The sequence below is a fragment of the Rattus norvegicus genome, chromosome 17 (assembly GCF_036323735.1).
Source record: "Rattus norvegicus strain BN/NHsdMcwi chromosome 17, GRCr8, whole genome shotgun sequence".
In the NCBI taxonomy this organism is placed as follows: domain Eukaryota; kingdom Metazoa; phylum Chordata; class Mammalia; order Rodentia; family Muridae; genus Rattus; species Rattus norvegicus.
In genome coordinates, this window is record NC_086035.1 from 90493170 (window position 1) to 90513492 (window position 20323).

General features: G+C 43.5%; 2 protein-coding genes across 10 annotated transcripts in view; one reads left to right on the plus strand and one right to left on the minus strand.

Moving 5' to 3' along the window:
- LOC102549174 (ankyrin repeat domain-containing protein 26-like) overlaps positions 1-20323 on the plus strand; it is a 246026-nt gene that overhangs the window by 116978 nt on the left and 108725 nt on the right. The gene's annotated exons all lie outside the window — the stretch shown is intronic.
- LOC134482791 (sperm motility kinase X-like) lies at positions 17488-20118 on the minus strand. The gene is made up of 2 exons (XM_063276980.1): positions 18351-20118; positions 17488-17513 (listed from the first exon to the last, which is right to left on the minus strand). Exons 1-2 carry the CDS (start codon positions 19912-19914, stop codon positions 17488-17490), a joined length of 1590 nt encoding a protein of 529 aa, XP_063133050.1. The 5' UTR covers positions 19915-20118.

Below are 20323 nucleotides of genomic sequence, written 5' to 3' on the forward strand. Positions count from 1 at the left end.
TGTGTGTGTGTGTGTGTGTTGGCTTGAAATGGAGGCACATTCACTTAATTAAGATCATAGGTGAAAATTGTAAGTTTGCTATGTTTTGAATATGACATGTCACCTACAAGATCATGTGTTAGAACTCTGGTCTCTGGGTAGTGGCAATCTTTGTGGAGACTGTGGAGGCTTTGGGAGGCAGGGCCTTTCAAGAGACAGAGTTACTGCAGGAAGGAGAGAGAGACCTTGAAGATTAATTATCTTTACCCTGTGTCCCTGCTTACATGCAGGCACACATGTCATTTAGAAATTCAGAGGTACAGCTTTAAGGAGTCTTTTCATGAAGCTACTGACATTTAAAACGGACAGTATAGAATTAGTATTTTTAAAATGACTTTTGTTTATTTATTTTAACATGCATGCCACAGAACCTGTGTGGAGGTCAGAGAACAACCTGTGAAATTAGCTCTTTCCTGCCACCATGTGGGTCCTGGGAATTGAACTCAGTTTATCCTGCATGGTGGTAAGTACCTTCACTCACTAAACCATTTCTCTGTCCTAAGTTACTATTTCTTAAAATCTTTCTAGGGCAAACATATTGGCATGCATTTTTCAAAGTGTATCTTTACTGGTTTTAATGGGCATATGATGGCCACAATCATGTGTAATAGGATCCGATCCCCTCTTCTAGTGTGTGTCTGAAGACAGCTCCAGGATACTCATATAAATAAAAATAAATCTTTAAAAAGGAAGACCCATAACTTACGTAAAAATGCTGGGCATGGTGGCATACACTTGTTATTTCCACACTGAGGAGGCAGAGATAGGAAGATCTCTTGGTCTTACTGGCCAGCTAGCCTGGCCAAATTCATGAGCTCCAGGCCAATGAGGAAGCCTGTCTCAAAGACCGTGAATGATTTGTGTTTGTGCACCCGACACCTAAGGGTTCTCCTGTGTCTACATGAATGTGTGTGCGTGCAAAGCACTCCTTCCCAGAAATGCAAACACATTTAAAATATGAGGCACCCTTTGGAGGCAACCACAGTTTACATCATTCTTTAATTTTGTGTTGCCCATTATTACACTTATAAAAACCTTTCCTTATTCATTAGAAAAACAGAATCATACAGGACGTGGAAATGTAGATAGATTCAAAAGGCTAGCAGTGAGGAGTACAGATGCCATCCCTGTGGAAGCAAGACTTTCAGAAGTTTTGCCTTCCTGGGCTGAAGTGTCTTCTGTATGTTCCCAGGGGGTGCTGCAGAGGACAGGGGTCATGGATGGTCACACAAAGGGGAAGATCCTTCTTAACCTCCAAGAGAGCTGGGAAACTCGATCATCTCATTTCCAGTTGCATCACTGGCCACTCCAGGCCCTTCAGTACATGTGATCACCCAGAGATTCCCCTGCCAGACATAACTCTCAGAGCCATATCCCTCTACAGCTACAGGAAGGAAGGAAGCAGGCCCTACTCCACCAAGGTCCTCAAGTCTTGGGAACCCACAGGTGCTCCACCCACTGATGATGAGGCTTCAGTAGCCCCAGCACACAGCCCAGCATCTTGGCTTTGATTCTCTCTAAACACAGTAAAGGAAGACTCACCCTTCCTTGCCCATTCCTAACCAAGTGCCCATGAGTCCCAGGGTGGGGTTCAAGTCCCAGGCAGGTGATGGGACAGCACACATATCTCTCAGTGTGCCTCCAGCTTTGGTCTAGAGCAGAGAGTGGTTTGGCCTTGCTAGGTCCATGGCAATGTTGTTTCTTTGTGTGCACATGACAACATGAAGCAGAGGTTTGCTGTCATCTCAGAGAGGGCAATACTGTTTGCTGGTGGAGGAAGATGATTTGATATGTGCATAGAGCCTGCTCTGAACAAGTGCCACAGACAGCAATACCATGGCTTCAAAGGGGAGGGAAATTATAAAGCACGGACAATAGGGTTGATTTTTTTAAAAAAAGAGGTGGGTGAAAGTCTTTGCTCAAACCAAATGAGATCTGCTTAGGGGCACACAAGGAAGAGGCCAGAAGAAAAAAAAAAAAAAAAAAAACAACTGTTCAGCCTCGGTTACTAATCCTGTCTTTAGAAGCATGCATTTTTGTAGTGTACACGATTGGAAGGCAGATGAGGCTAAGACTGATTCATCAGGGCATCCCTGCCTGCTAAACTGGGAAAAGAAGAGACCTAGTAGACAGGACAGTACTCTCAGTCCCCAAGGAGGAAGCAAGTCCATCAGTGGTGACAGATGAGTCCCAGGTCACTGTGCTGGGCACATCCTGGAGACAGGAGCCTCAGTCTCAGCCATGCCAGTGTTATAGTGCCTTTGTCTGCCAAGTCACAGAGAAAATACATGCTTTCTCTTTGTGTCTTAGTTGGGTCAGCCTGGAAGCTTTAGAAGGCACCTAACCAAGCCAGACTCTGTGTCCTCCAGCAGGGGGCAGCACTACATAAGATTATTGTTTGAGATGGCCAGATTTCCACTATTATTACAGATTACAGTATTATTCCAGTTGGTGGCTTCTTTGTACAGAGGTTTTTTTGTTTGTTTGTTCTTAGAGGCACAGGTTGGACATCCTAGCAGAGCCCCGGGCCCTAACTAGTTAAAAGCTCATGGTGCTAATATTGCATGTTGTGTTTTTGTCTGCCCCTCTGGTGTGGGTCCCCAGGACTGTGTAATCTGTCTCTGTGTATATGGCTGACCAGTGTGGCTTTGGGACCTTCCCTTTCATTTGACTCTTCTCTACTGCACTCAAATAAAATGTATATTATATATGACCTCATTATAGAGCTTTACAGGGGGAAACTTTGCTTAAAGAAAAATGCCTTTGGAAACATAGTTAAGCAGATCTTGACATTTTAATAGGAAAACAATCTCATTCCCAAGCAGCTCACCTTAATACGGGTGTCCAGGACCAAAAGTTCTTAAGGATTAATGATGATGGGGTGGAGAAATGGCTCATTGGTTAAGATCTCATACTACTTTTGTTGAGGACATGTTCAGTTCCCAACACCCGTGTCTACCAACTCCACCTACAGGGGTTCCAACACCTAAGGTCTCTACAAACACCTATACTCATGGGCACACATCACGCAGAGATATGTAACTAAAAATGATCAGATATTTAAAACAGGATGACCAAGCTTTCAGTAATTATTTAATCAGTTTATCATGAAGTAACCTCCTTCTCCCTTGTCTCACCTTTGTGACGTTCCAGGGTTTTTATGCTTATGTAGACATGACTGACTATAAGCTACCGTTCAATAAACTGATTTTGTACTGTAGCTGAGAATAATCCTTGGCTTTCTTTGGGCAACCCAGATCCAAGCCATCTTACATTTACAGTCAGAGTTAACTTGAAGAAATCTTTCAGTTCATCTCTCTGATTATTCTGTGCCCCTGTTAGTTAAAAATTCTCATGGAGTAAAATGCTGGGGCCACATGAATTGGGACGAGCACACATGGCTTGCATGACATTTTGTTTTCTTCTTGAGGCAGGGGCTCATATATCGAAGGCTGACCTCACACTCACTTTATTGCTAATGATAACTTTGAATTTCTGATCTTCTACTTCTGCCCGCAAGTGCTTGAATTATAGACATGTAACATCACATTGGTACATGCTGGGAACAAACTCAGGACTTTTGGCATGCTAGGCAAGGACTCTACCAACTGTGTGAAATTCTAGACCAACCTTGACGTTATCTCTTAGAGATTTACTCTCTCTCTCTCTCTCTCTCTCTCTCTCTCTCTCTCTCTCTCTCTCTCTCTCTGTGTGTGTGTGTGTGTGTGTGTGTGTGTGTGTGGGTGTGTGTGCGTGTTTGTGTGTGTAGCTAGTGTTACAGGCAGTCATGACATACCCCATGTGAGGACTTGGACCTTAGCTTAAAAGCAGTGAGAGTTCTTTTTTATTTTATTAACTTGAGTATTTCTTATATACATTTCGAGTTTTCTTCTCTTTCCCAGTTTCCGGGCAAACATCCCCCTCCCCGCTCCCCTGCTTTATGGGTATTCCCCTCCTCATCCTCCCCCCCTTGTCGCCCTCCCACCAACAATCTAGTTCACTGGGGGTTCAGTCTTAGCAGGACCCAGGGTTTCCCCTTCCACTGGTGTTCTTACTAGGATATTCATTGCTACCTATGAGGCCTCTGGTGTGGTCACAAATTGGGCTGAAGTGACAAGTCTGCTTTGGTAGAGATGGAAATGAAGGGGCTTTCTAGAAACATCTGGCTAGACAGTATCAACAAGATATAGGTCAGCCTGGAAGATGTTCCTTTCATCCTCTGGGAGTTATGGAGTACACTGGAATGCTAGGGCTGGCATTTCCTAAGTTCCATCATCCCTCTATCTCTGAGCCTCACCTCCTGAGTTCCTTTGTACACAGTGATTTCCAGCACCCCTCTCATTTCCCTGCATTTGTTTCTGCTCTAAGAAGTAAGAGCTAAACCAGATATGGTGGTCCAGCACTTGGAAGGCAGAGGCAGTCGTTCAGAAATTCCAGGTCATCCTCTGCTACAGAGTGAGTGTGAAAGCATCTTGAGCTAGGAGACCCTGTGAAAACAGCCAGATCATGCATGGACAGCTTAATGAGAAAGTAGGCAACCAATCACATCTCTGAAATGTTTAGAGCCTGACCCCATGTTCCGCTGGGAGCCTAGATCATTGATGCTCACAACATCTGACTTTCCTATGAAGCTATTTATAAAAATATCTGTGTTTAGCGGCTGGAGAGATGGGCTCTGCAGTTTAGCACACCGGTTCCTCTTGCAGAGCAAGAGTTTCCAGGGTCCACCAGGAGATTGATAACCAAACTCTGTAACTCCAGTTCTAGTGTATCTGTCACCCTCTTCTGACCACTGCAGGCACCAGGCATTATAGGAAAGACATTCATACCAATAAATCTAAAGAAAAAATTGAATCGTCTGCATTTGGTCATCAGCTGACACTTTAAATATATCTGGCAATAAAATAAGGTGGACATCGATTTACTAACAGTGAACCAGAAGTGATAGGCAAGTCTCACTGTAGACGAGGTTGATTGGAGTTCTCACTGGGTGTGTGTGTGTGTGTGTGTGTGTGTGTGTGTGTGTGTGTGTGTGTGTGTCTGTCTGTGTGTGTGTGTGTGTGTGTGTGTGTGTTCGAGTACACAGTGTGCACACCCGTTGTTGATAGATTATGGAGTTTGGAAGCTACCACTGGAATTTCTGAGGTTTTGTGACTAAGAGCAAGGAATTGGACCAGGGACACATAGGATATTGGTAGAAAGAAAGGGATGTTTTCTTCTCTTATTAAGGAAGAAAAGTTTGAGCTAAACTTGGAGTAAGATCAAAGGCTCAAAGTATGGGTCATGGGGGTTGTGCATCTTTATAAATCATTTACACACATCCTACCTTTCCTCACATGCCTATGCTATGGGATTTTCTCAGACATGTTCGAACTGTTATATGTATCCTTTGGTGGTGAAAATGGGGATTCCATGGTTTTTCTGTCCTTGATTGAAATCTCTCCACCTTACGCTTCTGCTCCCTGATTAAGCCACAGACTATTTAGTTTTTGATTGTATTATTTGGGGAGACTTTAAAAACTGCCAAAGTATACCAAATATGTCAGTGTAGCTTTGACTTTCCCCCATGCTTCTGTTATCTCACAGCTGTGACTGGAAGATTAGGAAGGATGGCCACTAATGTGTCAAATTCCTAGATTAGGATCGTCCTATCACTCTTAGGTTTAGTTAGACTGTCTGTAGTGAGGCTCAGATATCCTATTATTTAATTTGTAGTTCCCACACTCAGAAGAGATTGGCATATTAAAGTACATAACCTTAACAGTCCTCAGAGAAAGCCAAAGCTGTGCACAAGTTAAAGTGACAAAGTCCAATTTTTTCCAGGGTAGTATAACAAAGAGACCCAGGTACTGAGCTGGCCTGCTGTCTAAACACACGAGAGATACATAGGGATGTATAGTCAAGAAATATGGAGCTCATGGTTGATAGCAACATGGGTCAATTTTAGTAACCCCAACCTTGAAAGCTTCCTGCTGAAGGCAGGCAAGCACCACAGATATCAAGGGTGGGGACAGAAACATTTTTGTAAGATAGGGAGGGGGTGATTGTGTATATGTGGGTTCATGCTAAACTGCCTTGGCGACTGCTAAAGCTGGAGTGTACAAAGATGTGCACATAAAGCACACGGGCCAAGGAGCAGGTTCAAAGTCTGACTAAAGTTTGATTTATGTAAGGATCTGTGTCAGGTGCCCGATTGTATGCAACATAATTGGACAGGGCTACAAAGGGTATTATAGCTGGACCCAGAATTTGTGCAAGAATCTCTCTTTCTCTACAGAAATATAAGGTTGGGTCTCAAAGATATCTGAGGATAGCCCTGCTGTCATCTCGGTGAAACTTTACTCATCCTTTTTAATCCTATGACCTCCAGCAGATGATAGGACAACAGTTCATTGTACATACTGACCGTGAAGAAAATAAAACCAAAACCAAAAACAAGGAGAAGTATATTCTGAGGCAACTCTGAGTGAATACTGCATAGGAGTACAGATTCGGGTTTCCCAGAATTAATGACTATTGGGGAAGAGGTTGGCATGAGGTCTTATAGCCATAGAACAAAAGAACATAAATCAATACACAAATACAGGGGAAAGAACATTTGGTGGGCAGCCTACAGCACAGCAGGAAAATGTCCCGCTGATGATATTCTTTTGTTCCGCATTACTGAAAAGCCAGTGGTTGGCTGAGTTCAACAATACATTTCAAATGTTTTATATAACAGGCACAAAGATCCTAGGTCAGGTACAAAGGTTGGTATAAAGAAGTTTAAAGACCCCAAAGATAGTACAAGATAATTTTGGCTACCGATGATTCATCCCCTGCTTAGTGCTCAAGTACTATTCAGGCACTTTGAGCAGTCTTCATGACATATGTAGTTTTTTCAGTGAACCTGCACTTAAATTAGAAACAAGAGACTTGGTGCTTTTAGAAGCAGAGTCACTGGGAGGGGTGGGACTCAGAGAAGCGGCACGGGGCCCGCCCCTCTTCAGTGGTCCCGCCTTTTTCCTCTCATTGGCTGAGATTCTCAGCGCGTCACACCGGCGACCAGGTTGTGCCCGCCCTCCCAGCAGAGAGGGAATCAAAGCGCAGGAAATGGCGCGTGTGTGCAGGTGTAGAGGATCTAGTCTGGGTCAGGGCTAAGGAAGGTGTGGAAACCCTGTTTCCTTGGTTACCTGAGAGAGCGGAGTAACAGCTCTGGTTGACCAGGCAGGTTAGGCAGGTCCGGATTCCCTTGCCAGGGTGATATCCCGCCTTGGACCACAGAGCTGAGGTAAAGAAGGGAGCAGGCTGCTTTAGAGGATCAGGGTCTCGACCTCAGCAGAGCATGGCGGAAGGTGGAGGGCTACTCTGCGGGGTTGTACCGCGCCAAGGGAAAGGTGGGTGTCCAGTGCTTGTCCTGGCCCGTTCACTGAACTTGAGCCCTGCATGGTTGCTTACTGAGGCGGTCCCTTGGCCTGAGGACTCTGGCACTGGGTCAGACCCCACGCAAACTTTACTAAAGAGGGGGCTGGTGCCACAGTCCAGAGCCCTCAGGGGTCTCTTCACCCGAGGTAGTGCTCAACTGGAAGTTCCCTACCCGCAGCTTGCCTGGTCCTACCCAGCAGGTGATTGAGGGAACTGACAGGTTGAGGGTGTCTCACTTTAAGCCTTGGGCCCATCTCATTCTCACTCATGTGCTCCAAGTTCCTGCTCTCCTTTCCCTGCCTGTGACACCTGCTGCTGCACTCCACACACCACCCTTCCTGGTTCATGCTCATCTCTGGAGAGGTGGCTGAGATGCTAATATTATAAGGAAATGAACCAGGGAGATTTCCTGTGCCACCTGAAGCCAACATTCATGAAGGGTTGGAGCTCAGGCAGTCAAGAAAAGTGTCTTTTTCCAATCCTGAGAGAGACAAACAAAACATCAAATCATTCTTCTCTATCTCTGTCTATATCTGTCTCTCTGTCTCTGTCTCTCTGTCTCTCTGTCTCTGCGCTCTCTCTCTCTCCCTCTCTCTCACACACACACACACACATGCACACACACACACACACACACACACACACACACCACAACACAGACAGACAGAGATCTGCTCCTGCCTGATAGAAGTGTGAGAAAAAAATTGTTGGTTCGTGTTGAATGGCATTTATGTTGAATTCTGGCCAGTATTTCTGTAAGCATCAAATTCATTTTCCATTTCCTCCAGGGTTTGTTTAACAGATTGATTAGGCACATTGATTTGTGTCTTTTCTTCCTGAAGGCCCTTGGATGTTCTACCCTTATGTTAACTTCCACATCTAGTAACCTTATACTAATCCACACCTAGTAATCTTATAGTAATAAAGATGTTGTTATGTAGTTAATTGGTAGGGGGTGTCTGTATGTAAAGAGCTTTGCAGGTAACTTTTCTGTTGCTCTTTGCTGTCATCCACATTTTTACTAATACATACAGACATTGAGAGACTTTGTGAGAGGACATGAGGGAGATGGTTTCTCTGATTTAGTTTCCATTAAGATACTTCCCAAACAATAAATTTCATATACAGCATATGTATTTAATAAAGATCTGTTAAGTATCTATTGTGCAAGAGGCGCTTTTCAACAGCAGGTGAATATCACCTCTTGGGACAGCCGTCTTCTAGAAGAACTTCAGATCATAAATAAATAGAATATGCCCTTGTCAGATGATGTTATAGGACTTAAGAGAAAAAGCAGGGAGAAGGCAGAGCCAGAAATGAGTTTCAATTGGACTAGATGTCTTTTATACTCTTCAAAAAATATTTTACGCATGCGAGTGTGTGTATCTATGTGTGTGTGTGTGTGTGTGTGTGTGTGTGTGTGTGTGTGTGTGTGTGTGTACACCTCGTTGTGAGAAGTTGTTCGCATGCACAGTCTAGAGGAGGAGTTCGGGTGTCCTGCTCTATCATTGTCCTGCTTAGTCCTTTGAGATGGTGTCTGAGCTTGAAGCTAGGTTGGCATGCCAGCACGAATATTTTGTCTGCTGCTCTCAAGGCTTGGTTTAGAGGCATATATGTAGTCAGATGTGATTTTTATGGAGATTTAAACTCAGGTTTATGTTTGCCCAGCAAACACCCATATACACTGACCTAGTTCCCTTAAGGCTGATTGTACATAACTTCTTTTTTTCTAAATTTGCTCCTATTTTATTTATTTTTATTATTCATTTTAATTTTTATTGGGTATTTCTCTTTTTCTATTCTTTTCTATTTTTTAAAAATGTATTTACATTTCAAATGTTATTCACTTTCCTGGTTTCATATCCATAACCCCCATCCCATTCACCCTCCCACTTCTTTTATAATTTTTTTTCCTCCCCAAACATCTCTCTTTCCTGCCTTTCTGCCCTGAAATTCCACTACAGTGAGAGGTCCAGACTTGGCAGGACAAAGGATTTCTCCTCCCATTGGTACCCAACAAGGCCATGCTCTGCTACATGAAGCTGGAGCCATGGGTCGGTCCATGTGTACTCTTTGGGTAGTGGATTTGTCCCTAGGAGCTCTGGTTGGTTGGAATTGTTGTTTTCCTGGGGGTTTTGTTTTATGATGGAACATCTTTTGGGAATATGGCCAGGAGAGGTATAGCAAGATCCTCAGATAGTCCAATTTTCAATTTTCTGACGAACCTCCAGACTGATTTCCAGAGAGTTTGTACCCATTTGCAATCCACCCAACAAAGGAGGGGTGTTCCTCCTTCCCCACATCCTCGCGACCATCTTCTGTCACCTGAGTTTTTATCTTAGTCATTCTGACTTGTGTGAGATGGATTCTCAGGGTTGTTTCAATTTGCATTCCCTGGATGACTCCAGATGTACGCTGAACATTTCTTTAGGTGTTTCTCCGACATTCGATAATCCTCAGCTGAGAATTCTATTTTTAGCTCTGTACCCCATTTTTTTCATAGGGTTATCTGACTCACTGGAGTCTAACTTCTTGAGTTCTTTGTATATTTTGGATATTAGCCCTCTATCAGATGTAGGATTGTTAAAGATCTTTTCCCACTCTGTTGGTTAAAGTCACACCATGGCATTATATATTATTTGGGACTAATATGAAGGGTATCATTTCCCTAATTTCTTTCTCAGCCTGTTTATCCTTTGAATAGAGGATGGCTACTGATTTGTTTGAGTTAATTTTATACCGAGCCACTTTGCTGTTTGTCAGGCTTAGTAGTTCTCTGGTTCAACTTCTGTGGTCACTTAAGTATACTATCATATCATCTGCGAATAGTGATATTTTGACTTCTTCCTTTCCACTTTGTATCTCTTTGACCTTCATTTGTCGTCTGATTACTCTGGCTAAGACTTCAAGAACTATATTCAATAAGCAGGAAGAAATTGGGCAGCTTTGTCTACTCCCTGATTTTAATGGGACTGTTTCATGTTTCTCTCCATGTAGTTTGATGTTGTCTACTGTTTGCTGTATATTGCTTTTACTACGTTTAGGTACCGACACTGAATTCCTGATCATTCCAGGACTTTTATTATGAAGGGGTGTTGAATTTTGTCCATTGCTTTCTCAGCATCTAATGAAATGATCATGTGGTTTTTATCTTTGAGGTTTTTTTATAAAGTGAATTCTGTTAATGGACTTCCATATATTGAACCATCCCTCTCTTCCTGGTGTGAAGTCTCCTTGATCATGATGGTTGTTCATTTTTATGTATTCTTTGATCTTGTTTCGAGAATCTTATTAAGTATTTTTGCATTGATATTCAAAAGGGAATTTGGTCTGTATTTCTCTTTATTTGTTGGGTCTTTCTGTGGTTTCAGTATAAGTAATTGTGACTTCATAGAAGGCATTTGGTAGTGCTTTCTCCATTTCTATTTTGTAGAATGGTTTGGAGAGCATTGGTATGAGGTCTTCTATTAAGGTCTGTTAGAATTCTGCATTAAACCCATCTTGTGGTGGGCTCTTTTTGATTCGCAGACTTTTAATAACTGGTTCTAATTCTTTAGGAGTTATGAGGTAATTTCGATGGTTTATCTGTTCCTTGTTTATCTTTGGTACTTGGTATTTGTCTAGAAAACTGTCCATTTCCTCCAGATTTTTAAGTTTTGTTAAATTTGGCCTTTCTTAATAGGACCTGATGATTTTTTTCATTTCCTCAGATTCTGTTGTTATGTCTCCTCTTTAATTTCTGATTTTGTTAATTTGGACACATACTCTGTGCCCTCTGGTTAGTCTGTCTAAGAGTTTATCTATCTTATTGATTTTGTCAGAGAACCAGCTCTTGGTTTTGTTGGTTCCCTGTATAGACCTTTTTTTTTCTACTTGGTTGATTTCAGCCCTGAGAATAATTATTTCCTACCTTGTACTGCTCTTGGTTGCAGTTGCTTGTTTTGATCTGGAGATTTCAGGTGTGCTGTCAAGCTGCTGATTTGTGCTCTCTCCTGTTTTTTGCTTTTTTCAGGCAGTCACAGCTATGAGTTTTCCTCTTTGCACAGCTTCAATGGTGTCCCATCAGTTTGGGTATGTTGTACCTTCATTTTCATTAAACTCTGAGAAGTGTTCTTATTTCTTTCTTTATTCCTTCCTTGACTAAGGTATATGTGTAGAGCATTGTTCAACTTCCATGTATATGTGGGTGTTCTTTCATTATTGTTGTTAATGAAGATCAGCCTTAGTCTGTGGAATATGATGGATTGCATGGGATTATTTCTATCTTCCTGTATCTGTTGAGGTATGTTTTATGACCCGTCATATGGTCAGTTTTTGAGAAGATACCATGAGGTGCTGAAAAGAAGGTGACTCTGGAGTCTGACTCCTTGGTACCTGGTTTCCAACAGGGCTCCTGTCAGGACTGTGGCCCTGTCTGTAGCAGACCTCCTGTGAGGGCCTTCCAACTGGAGGATATTCAAAGGGGCAGAGAAGATGCTGATATGTTGCCCAGCCTGCAGTAGTTCTCCTGGGAGGCCTTCAGACTGTGGCGTCTTCAGAGGAACATTCAAAATGTGTCCTCTGTGAAGCTGTTCTGGGGACACAGATAAAGGGGGGTGACAATGGACTGTGGTTTCTCTTTCCTTGAGTGCAGCCACAGGACAGGGAGGCCTTTTATTGTTTTTGGCAACTGCATTCCCTCCATTTGTATTGTCACCACTGCCCCTGCCCTCCTCTCACCCCCATGGATGAAGCTGCTTCTGTCCATAACCCAGGTCTGTTCTGTTTCTGACAAAGGAGTGTTCCTCAAGTCAGGTCAAGTACTGAACACCTGTGCCACAACCTCGTCAAATTGATGGAGTGGACAGTCCAAGTCAGGGTCAGGTGGGAGAGTTGCAAGGTTTAGGAAAACAGGTGGCTAGAAAACATCTCAGCCAGGGAAAACTCTGATAATGAAGCCTGTAGGCATTACTGAATCATCAGTCAGAATTGTAGGGGTAGTCATGAGTGTCAAAGTAAATTTATTGAAGCTTGGAATTTCTTTTGTCCTGGATCGTTTGGTTTGTTGGCTGGAAGTGGTCTAATTAATTCTTTCTGTCGTGATCTGCACTCTTCTACAATCTCCCTGCAACTTAACTTTACTCTAACATTTGGTACGAACTTAATTGATGAAAGTCAGGGCTATCATATGAGAATTTTCTGTTTGCTCTTATTTAATATCATATGTGAACCTGGGACAAATTATTATTGAGATATGCTTATAGAGCCTGGTGGCAAATCTGGACACACTGCCAACCGTTACTGAATTGAAGCCCTAATCTGGGTGGGTTCCTTGTAGGGCCAGGAGCCATTTGTAAGCTCTGTTGAAAGATACTTTTGCCCACATGGAGCCTCTCCTGTCAGGGATGCTGGATGCCAGTTTGCACTGTGTCAGCATTGAGCAGAAGAGCAGGGAAAAAGGGGTTAAATCCTTGTGACCTTGTGAGCCATGAAACTCTGAACCTATCCTGAAGAAAAAGAGAATTCAACAAGTGTCTGCTGGGCATTAAACTCGGGAGCTCTGGAAGAGCACTCAGTTCTCTTCACCTCTGTGCCATCTCTCCAGTCCTAAGGCTGATACTGTCAATAAGGAAGGAGCTGGGTGCTGGGCTGAAGTAGGCTTTTGTTGTTTCTAGTGAAAAAGAAGTGTTTAGAAGGTAGGGGTTGAGGAGGAGGGAAAATGTCTGAAACATTTTATCCTCTATTGCTGATACCTTGGGGAGTTAAAATGTCTCTCTCCTGGTGTCCATTTAACATCAAAAGCAGCCCACTCCAAGTTTCATTAAGTGGTCCTTAGTCCTAAATTCTTGAAAATGACTCAGAATAAGATTAAGGTGAGAAAACAATTGGTCCCATGTCCAAAATTTTCATCAGTCCAAGTCCAAAACATGAAAACAAGAATGCACAAAAAGAACAATAAACACACAAACCAAGTGTCCCTTTTCAAGGGCAAAGTACACAGACCAACCCATCACTGCTGTGGATGTCATAACGCAGGCTATCTGCTCCTGCCACATGTGAGATGAACACAGGTTCTGGTGAATTTGCTGGCCTCACACTGGATCAAAGTTCTCTGACATTGCTGGCCTCTGGACAGGTCAAAGCCCTGTTACCTAGCCTCTGTGAGCCCTCCTGATACTTGCAAGAAAGAAAGAAGCCAAAAGGAGAACACTATGAAGCTAGATAGAGAGAGCACAGAGAAGTCAACCTCAGTACCTAGCTGTAACTCCCACTCTCCTCCCTTTCACCACTCTCCCATGGGTCCCACAGAAGAAGCAAGTTTCCAGATGTATGCACCAATGTGAGGTTCAAACTGAACCGATTCCAGGACCTCTTGATTGACATTCATGGAGACAGTGATCTATACAATAGCAAGAGGAGTTTAATTCTGCCTTATTGAGGCCTTCCTGCTTAAAGGGAGATGACCCTGGGCAGATTCTGACAGGCAGTTATATACCTTGCTAAGAATTGGGGCAGAATTCAAGCAGTTGGTAACTAGGCAGGGTATTATTGATGGGGCAAAGTGACCTCCTACTGACTAGTGATCAGTGAACCATTCCTGCTTTTCCAGAGGGGAAGGAGAGGTGAGTTGGAAATCACAGGTAGCTTTGTTTAACACTTTGGCTTGCAGTTCTGTGGGATCTGACTATTCCCTGGAAGGGAGGGGTCATTGTGCTTGAAGGTTGGCAGTGGAACTTTCCCACTGGTCTTCAATTGACCCACACCTCTGGCTCTTTCAAGAGTGAGTCCTTCCCACAGGCAGTGGTCTTTGTTGTAGTAGAATCAAAGATGGGGGGAGTATAGAAAGGAGGCAAAAGAAGGAAATAAATAATTTAGGTTAAATAAAAGTGGCAAGAAACCATTAGCCAGAAAAAGAATTTTAAGATTGGGAAGAGAAAATATCAAAAGGTAAAAATAGAAAGTACCATGTTGTCAAATACAGAGTAGTCAGTCTTGAACAAATATATACACAAGCAACAAATATGGGCTCTGCAGGTATATTTATATTTATTTCTGGATACACAAGATATGTAAAAATATATAACAAATTTCAGCACATAAAGGAGTCTATAAACTTAAGAGTGAAGGCATGAGAAATGTTTGATATAGGATAGCTGGGAGAGTTTGGAGAGGAGGTACAAAAGAGGGAGGTGATGTCACTGTTTCAATTAAAACATTAAAATATTAGATAAATACAAATGTATGAACAAAATTATATACAAATAAGAGGAATAAAAAGCAAACCTTACAAGCTTCAAAAGAAAACACAGAGAAAAAAAAAGCTACAAGAAATCTATATCTCGGAGCATCTTCCTTTCATCTGCCCTCCTAGTGGAAGGAGCAGGATATTGGAGACCCTTTTGTTATACATGGATTTTAGTCCAGGTGAGTCCCAAGTTGTCCAACGGTCCACTCATCAGGCCACTCATTGTGTGCAGTCCGTTGTCCAGCAGGATCAAAAGTCCTTGGCTGCCTGGACTGCATAAAGAAAACTGGAGTTAAACAAGAGAAAGAAAAAAATATTCATCACTAGAAAACCCTAGTAGGTTTTTTTCCACGGGACTTAGGTTTATGTTCACTGGCCAAGAAATAGACAGACATGACTATAAAATTTAGAAAGTCCATAGTTGGAAAAGTCTAGATAGATCTATAAAGAGTTAATGTGTGCATGATACATACATTACCTCAGAGTTACACCCCCTCTCTCTCCCTTTCTCTCTCTGTCTCTCTCTGTCTCTCTCTGTCTCTCTCTCTGTCTCTCTCTGTCTCTCTCTCTCTCTCTCTCTCTCTCTCTGTGTGTGTGTGTGTGTGTGTGTGTGTGTGTGTTTGTGTGTTGGTGTCTGTCTGTTTGTCCTCATACCTGAAGGCCAGGAATAATCATCAAATGCTTTTTTACCTCAATATTGAGACAGAGTAATATGTCAGTAATCTCAGCTCATCAGTCTGCCACACCTGCCTCTGTTAAGCTCAAGGCCTAAGATGACACCATGATTCTTCCTTGTCTGATTTCCAGAGTCCTTTTGTTGCACTGTGACACTTTACCCAACATCCATCTCCCCAGCTGCAGAGACCAGATCTGCCAGGTAAAAATATTTAGAATGTCCTTTTTCTGACAGGATTGCACTCAGCCTGGTACTTCCTCTTGCCTATACTGGCCTTGAAGTTGTGTTACTTGACAGGGTAGAGTGGCTCAGAACTGAAACTTCTACATTGCAGAATTAGAGATAGGAAGAAGAGGATCGTGCTCAAGGTAATCTTTAGCTACAAGGTGGCCTGTTGGGATTTAAGAGACCTTGATGAAAACAGAAATGTTCACAGCATAGCATTACACTAAAGGAGGAACAGAGGCAGCAAGATCAAGAGGAAGACAAAGGTAGCCTGGGCTTTCATTCTATCCCGAGTGGTATTCTCTCTGAATTTTAGGTTTGACTGTGTGAACACTAAAACCAGCATAGCAACACTATTCCAAAAGAGGAAAAAAAATGTAAGAAGAAAAAAAATGAAGGTATGCTTAATTTACATAAACATATCAGAAAATAAGAACCAATTTCTTCTGTCTATTGTACATGGAATATGTTCCCTTAGCATACACCTGTGAGTCTGTTAGAATTAAGAGTGATATATTAAGGATTTTTATTGGAGTGGTTAGTGTTTTTCATCTGTTGGTTTTTAATTTTGTGAATCTATTTCCATCAATTGGGATTTTATACTTGATGTTTCTATTTTGTGTTTTCCACTTAAGGCCATCCTGAGGGGAACATGGCTCTCTAGGAGTCCAGTATAAGAAACATCCATTGAGACCCACCTGCATGGAAGTAGTTCATGTAAAAGTAAAGACAGACACACTGACAGAGATATAGACTCACCAGGGCTTCTACATATCAGGGTATGGATGACAAGGAACCATCAGGGTGTGAGGCCAACTCTTAAAACCTAGGCTGGCCAGGGTCTGTGAGAGGCTTTCCTTGGTTTTGTCTGAGTAGCTAACCTGGTTCAGTGCTAGAGGCCAGCAAAGAACCCCTTTAATGAACTTTCCCAAACTTGTGCATTGTGGGTTCAGATACACGAGTTCATATAGTGCTCTTCTTGCTCCAGAGTGGAATATAATGTGCTTTCCCACTCAAATTAGAGAGAAAGATTGTCTGTCCTAAGAGAATTTCGTTTAGCTCAGGGGATAAAGCACATGAGAAATATGTATGTGATCACAATGGTGGAGTACTATAGGGACATGCTGTTAAACTCAGCACATATCACTGCAGGATTACTATGCCAGGATCCTTGATGTCCTTTGAACAAATTAAGAGAGACACTGGGTCAGAGGGACCCTCCACGTCAGTCATATGGTATTCTGTACACCTCATGCTGTGGAAGATGTTGATACAGTCTAGTTAAAAAGAACACAGGAGATGACATCTTAACAAATGTAACAGTAGGAGGGACAGGGAAAGCTTCCCAGAAGCTCTCACAAAGGAATTGCAAGGCTGTTTAACTGGGCATAAAAAAGCAGTGTGCAAATTCTCAGGTTAATGGAAGCAGCCTGGGTAGATTTATCCAGTGGAATGCATACTCCAGTGGAGGCCGGAAGCTGTCATGAGCTAGGGCCACACCAATTTGCTGCTCCATCATTAAGTTATTCTTTTGACTCTGCTCATAACACCTGTCCCTCCTCCTTCCAGGAGGCTGTGACACAGGTAGGAATCCAGTTAGACATTTGAAAGTTGGCCTTGAGGGAGCAAACATAGAGAGGTGAGTAATTACAGGGCAGAACTGGTGAGAGAGAGGGCACAGCTGCCTTGGGAGTCACTCCACAGTATGGGTTTTGTAAGCTTTACCCTGAGTTGGGTCTGAGGACTTAAGCAATATAAACTGTGATATCATTTGCAGGGCAGTGGGGATGGGTGAGGGTCTGGTCAAAGTTTGACAGGAGGATTCCCTTCAGAGGAGATATAGAGGTCTCATATTCCACCTGGGAACCCATTTTAGCTCAGGTCTGATGGGCTGACTAGGGAGACTTTTCTGAGAAGTCTACTTCATGATGAAGACCATGTTCTCTGCAAGAAACAGGAAGCAAAGAACAGTACAGTCCCACAGAACAGTCTCTGATGTTTACCTCTGCTAGAAGAGAGGGCAGAGGGCTACTGGTCCACTGACACTTTTAGGGCACTGTTCTACTTCATCCCTCCCTTCTGAGCAAGACACAGTGAAAAGGCAGCCCTTCCTGCCTGGGGTTTTACCTGGAGAGACCTTGCTGTGGTGTGGACAGCTCTTCCTCTGGAGAAGGGGCCTGCAAGCACACAGGCACCTGGACGTCTGGCCTGGCTCCTCTGAGACTGTATAATCTTCAGCCAGGCCAACCCCCACCCCTGGCTTAAAAGCCATGGAGCTGAGGCTGCTGTTCTTCAGGACTTGAAAAGAAAAAGACACAGAAAAGAGGCTCTTGGTGTCTGAAAAACAGAGAACTTCCTGTGCTTTCCATAAAGAGCCATAGCACCCCACTGGTTGTCTTAGGACTCTCTGCCCCATTTGGGAATGCCCCCACCTCCCTCTCGTCCTGCTTTAATCAGTGTCTCTGATTCCCCTTATGACTCACGAAGCATCAGATCACCCTTCAGGGGTTTCTATGAACTTAATCTTTCTGAAGTTACATTTTGTCAAGTTTCTGTGTGCCTCAAGGGCCATCATCATTTGTCACAAAGGACAGGACGGAATATGGATGAAATGAATGAGGACATGCACCCACCTGGTCCTGTGGGTGACACAATGTTCTCCTCTCTTCCTGAAAGCCAAGTTATTGCAGGAGACTTGATTTTCCGATGGTGGTGGCAGACAGCAGCACAGGTTTCGAAGGCTTCTACTAATTGTCTTTTTAAACCCCTTCCAGTGCTGACGCCATCCCCGACGGGAAGCTGGGCAAGGAACTTGTGGCTGGCCACTAGTGACGGTATCTTCATGAACCATGGCCTCTTCCTTGATGAAGGTGTTTTTGTCCACGAGTGTCTCTCTCTGCCAGGTATCTCCAGAGCAGCGTGCAAGGCTTATCCCCTTAGGTCTCTGCAGTGATGCACAGAAATCATGTGGCGGTATGAAGGAGGACACATTCCTGTCTGCTGTAGTGGAATAGGTGTATTGAAGTCGAGGTGACTGGATATGTTCAGTTAGACTACAAGACAACACAGTCTTGGAGTCTGAGAATGTCTTCCTGATTTGCAGCCTGTTATCCTTGAATTCTTCAGCTATAGGACAGTCCAGGAGGTCGGGCTGGAGAGTGTTGGTCCTTGTTTGCTGGTAGCCCACATCATGCCTTCTGACAACCTTCCTGGAATTCTTCCTATCCTCCTTCTCCCTCATATTGGATGAATGTGAGGACAAGGTGAAGGAGGAGAGTAGAGGTCCCTTTCTCTTAAGAAAACGAGGGAAGGAGTAAAGATCTTCTAGACCTGGCTCCACTTGGTGGTGTGTGCAGACTTTCCTGAGTGGCTTGTGCTGTTGAATCAAGTATGTTGCCAGCACCTCGTTGATATTTTGGTCTATCAGAGACTCAGTGCTTTTCTCAGGTGTATGCCTCATGACTCTCATGGCTTTGATGATGCTAGGGCTTGGTGTTCCTGTAAACGTCTGTATGGATGTCGGTGGTGAGTAGGCCTGGCTGTCTTTGATCATGGGGCGCATCATAATTTGCTGGATGCTGGGCCTCCTGCTGGGATTTATCATCAGCATTTCCACTATAACATTGAAAATATCGTTGGCAACATGAGGCGGAATGCTGAAATTGGCTGAACTGATTTGTCTCCTCACCTCTGCAAATGACTTGCCTAGGAAAGGCAAGTGCCCAGTCACCATGAAGAAGAGGAGGACACCTACACTCCATACGTCAAATGGGCGTCCCTCATATTCCTCAGCTTCAAAGAATTCTGGCGCACAGTATGGCAGCGTGCCACAGAAATCAATCAGCTTCTGCCCAGGATGTGTTTTAGCAGCTAGGCCAAAATCACAGAGCTTGGCATTCGACCTTCCGTCTATCAAAATGTTGTTGGCCTTTATGTCTCGGTGGACAATATTATTGTCATGGCAGAATTGTACTGCCTCTAATATCTGTCTAAACATTCTTCGGGCCTCCCACGATTTTAAATATCCACATTCCCGGATTCGGTCCAGTAGGTCTCCCTGAGAGGCATGCTCCATGACCAGGTGGGTGGCCTCTCTTGTCTGGACCACTTCGACCACCTTGATGATATGAGGATGGCCCAGGGACTTTAGAATGTCAACTTCCCTGCTCATCACTGAGGAGCACTTCTCGGTGTTCTTGAGAACTTTTATAGCTACACAGGTGAGGGTTGGGAGGTGGTAGGCCATTTTTACGACTGAAAATCGTCCCCTTCCCAGGGTTCTTATGATCTTATAGTCAGTGGTAAAGTTCTCGATAGAGTCCAGGCTCTCTCGGTCCTGCTCCATGATCAGGCCCTCCTTTATATGGCTAGAAGCAAACTTGCAATGAGAAATAAAACAGACATTTAAAATCAGGCCCCAGAATATGTTGATACGCTCAAATTCCTACATTAAAGAGATGAGGAAAAAAGGTCAGAAAAACATCAGACAATCTAGACATGTACTTTACATACTGGGAAGGGAAGGACAAGGACCTACTACAAAGGAGCAGATGCAAAATATGACATAGAGGCGGTTGTCAGGGACCAACTCCAAACTGAGAGAATCCTAGACACTAAAAGCCACTAAATTGGAAAAGCTCACCATCCTCTCTCCTGATCTCAGCATTCTCTTTGAGTAGAGGCATCTACAATATCAGCTTCAAGAGAAGGTGTAAAGAGAACAGATCCCCGAAAACCTATACTGTGCAGGATGG

Excerpts from the sequence above, each read along its gene's own strand:
- LOC134482791 (XM_063276980.1), bottom strand. The coding sequence starts at position 19,914 with ATGGAGCAGGACCGAGAGAGCCTGGACTCTATCGAGAACTTTACCACT. Across the intron at positions 17,514-18,350 it reads AGCTTCCCGTCGGGGATGGC|AGAACATGGTCTTCATCATG; the intron begins GTCAGCACTGGA and ends TGTTTCTTGCAG.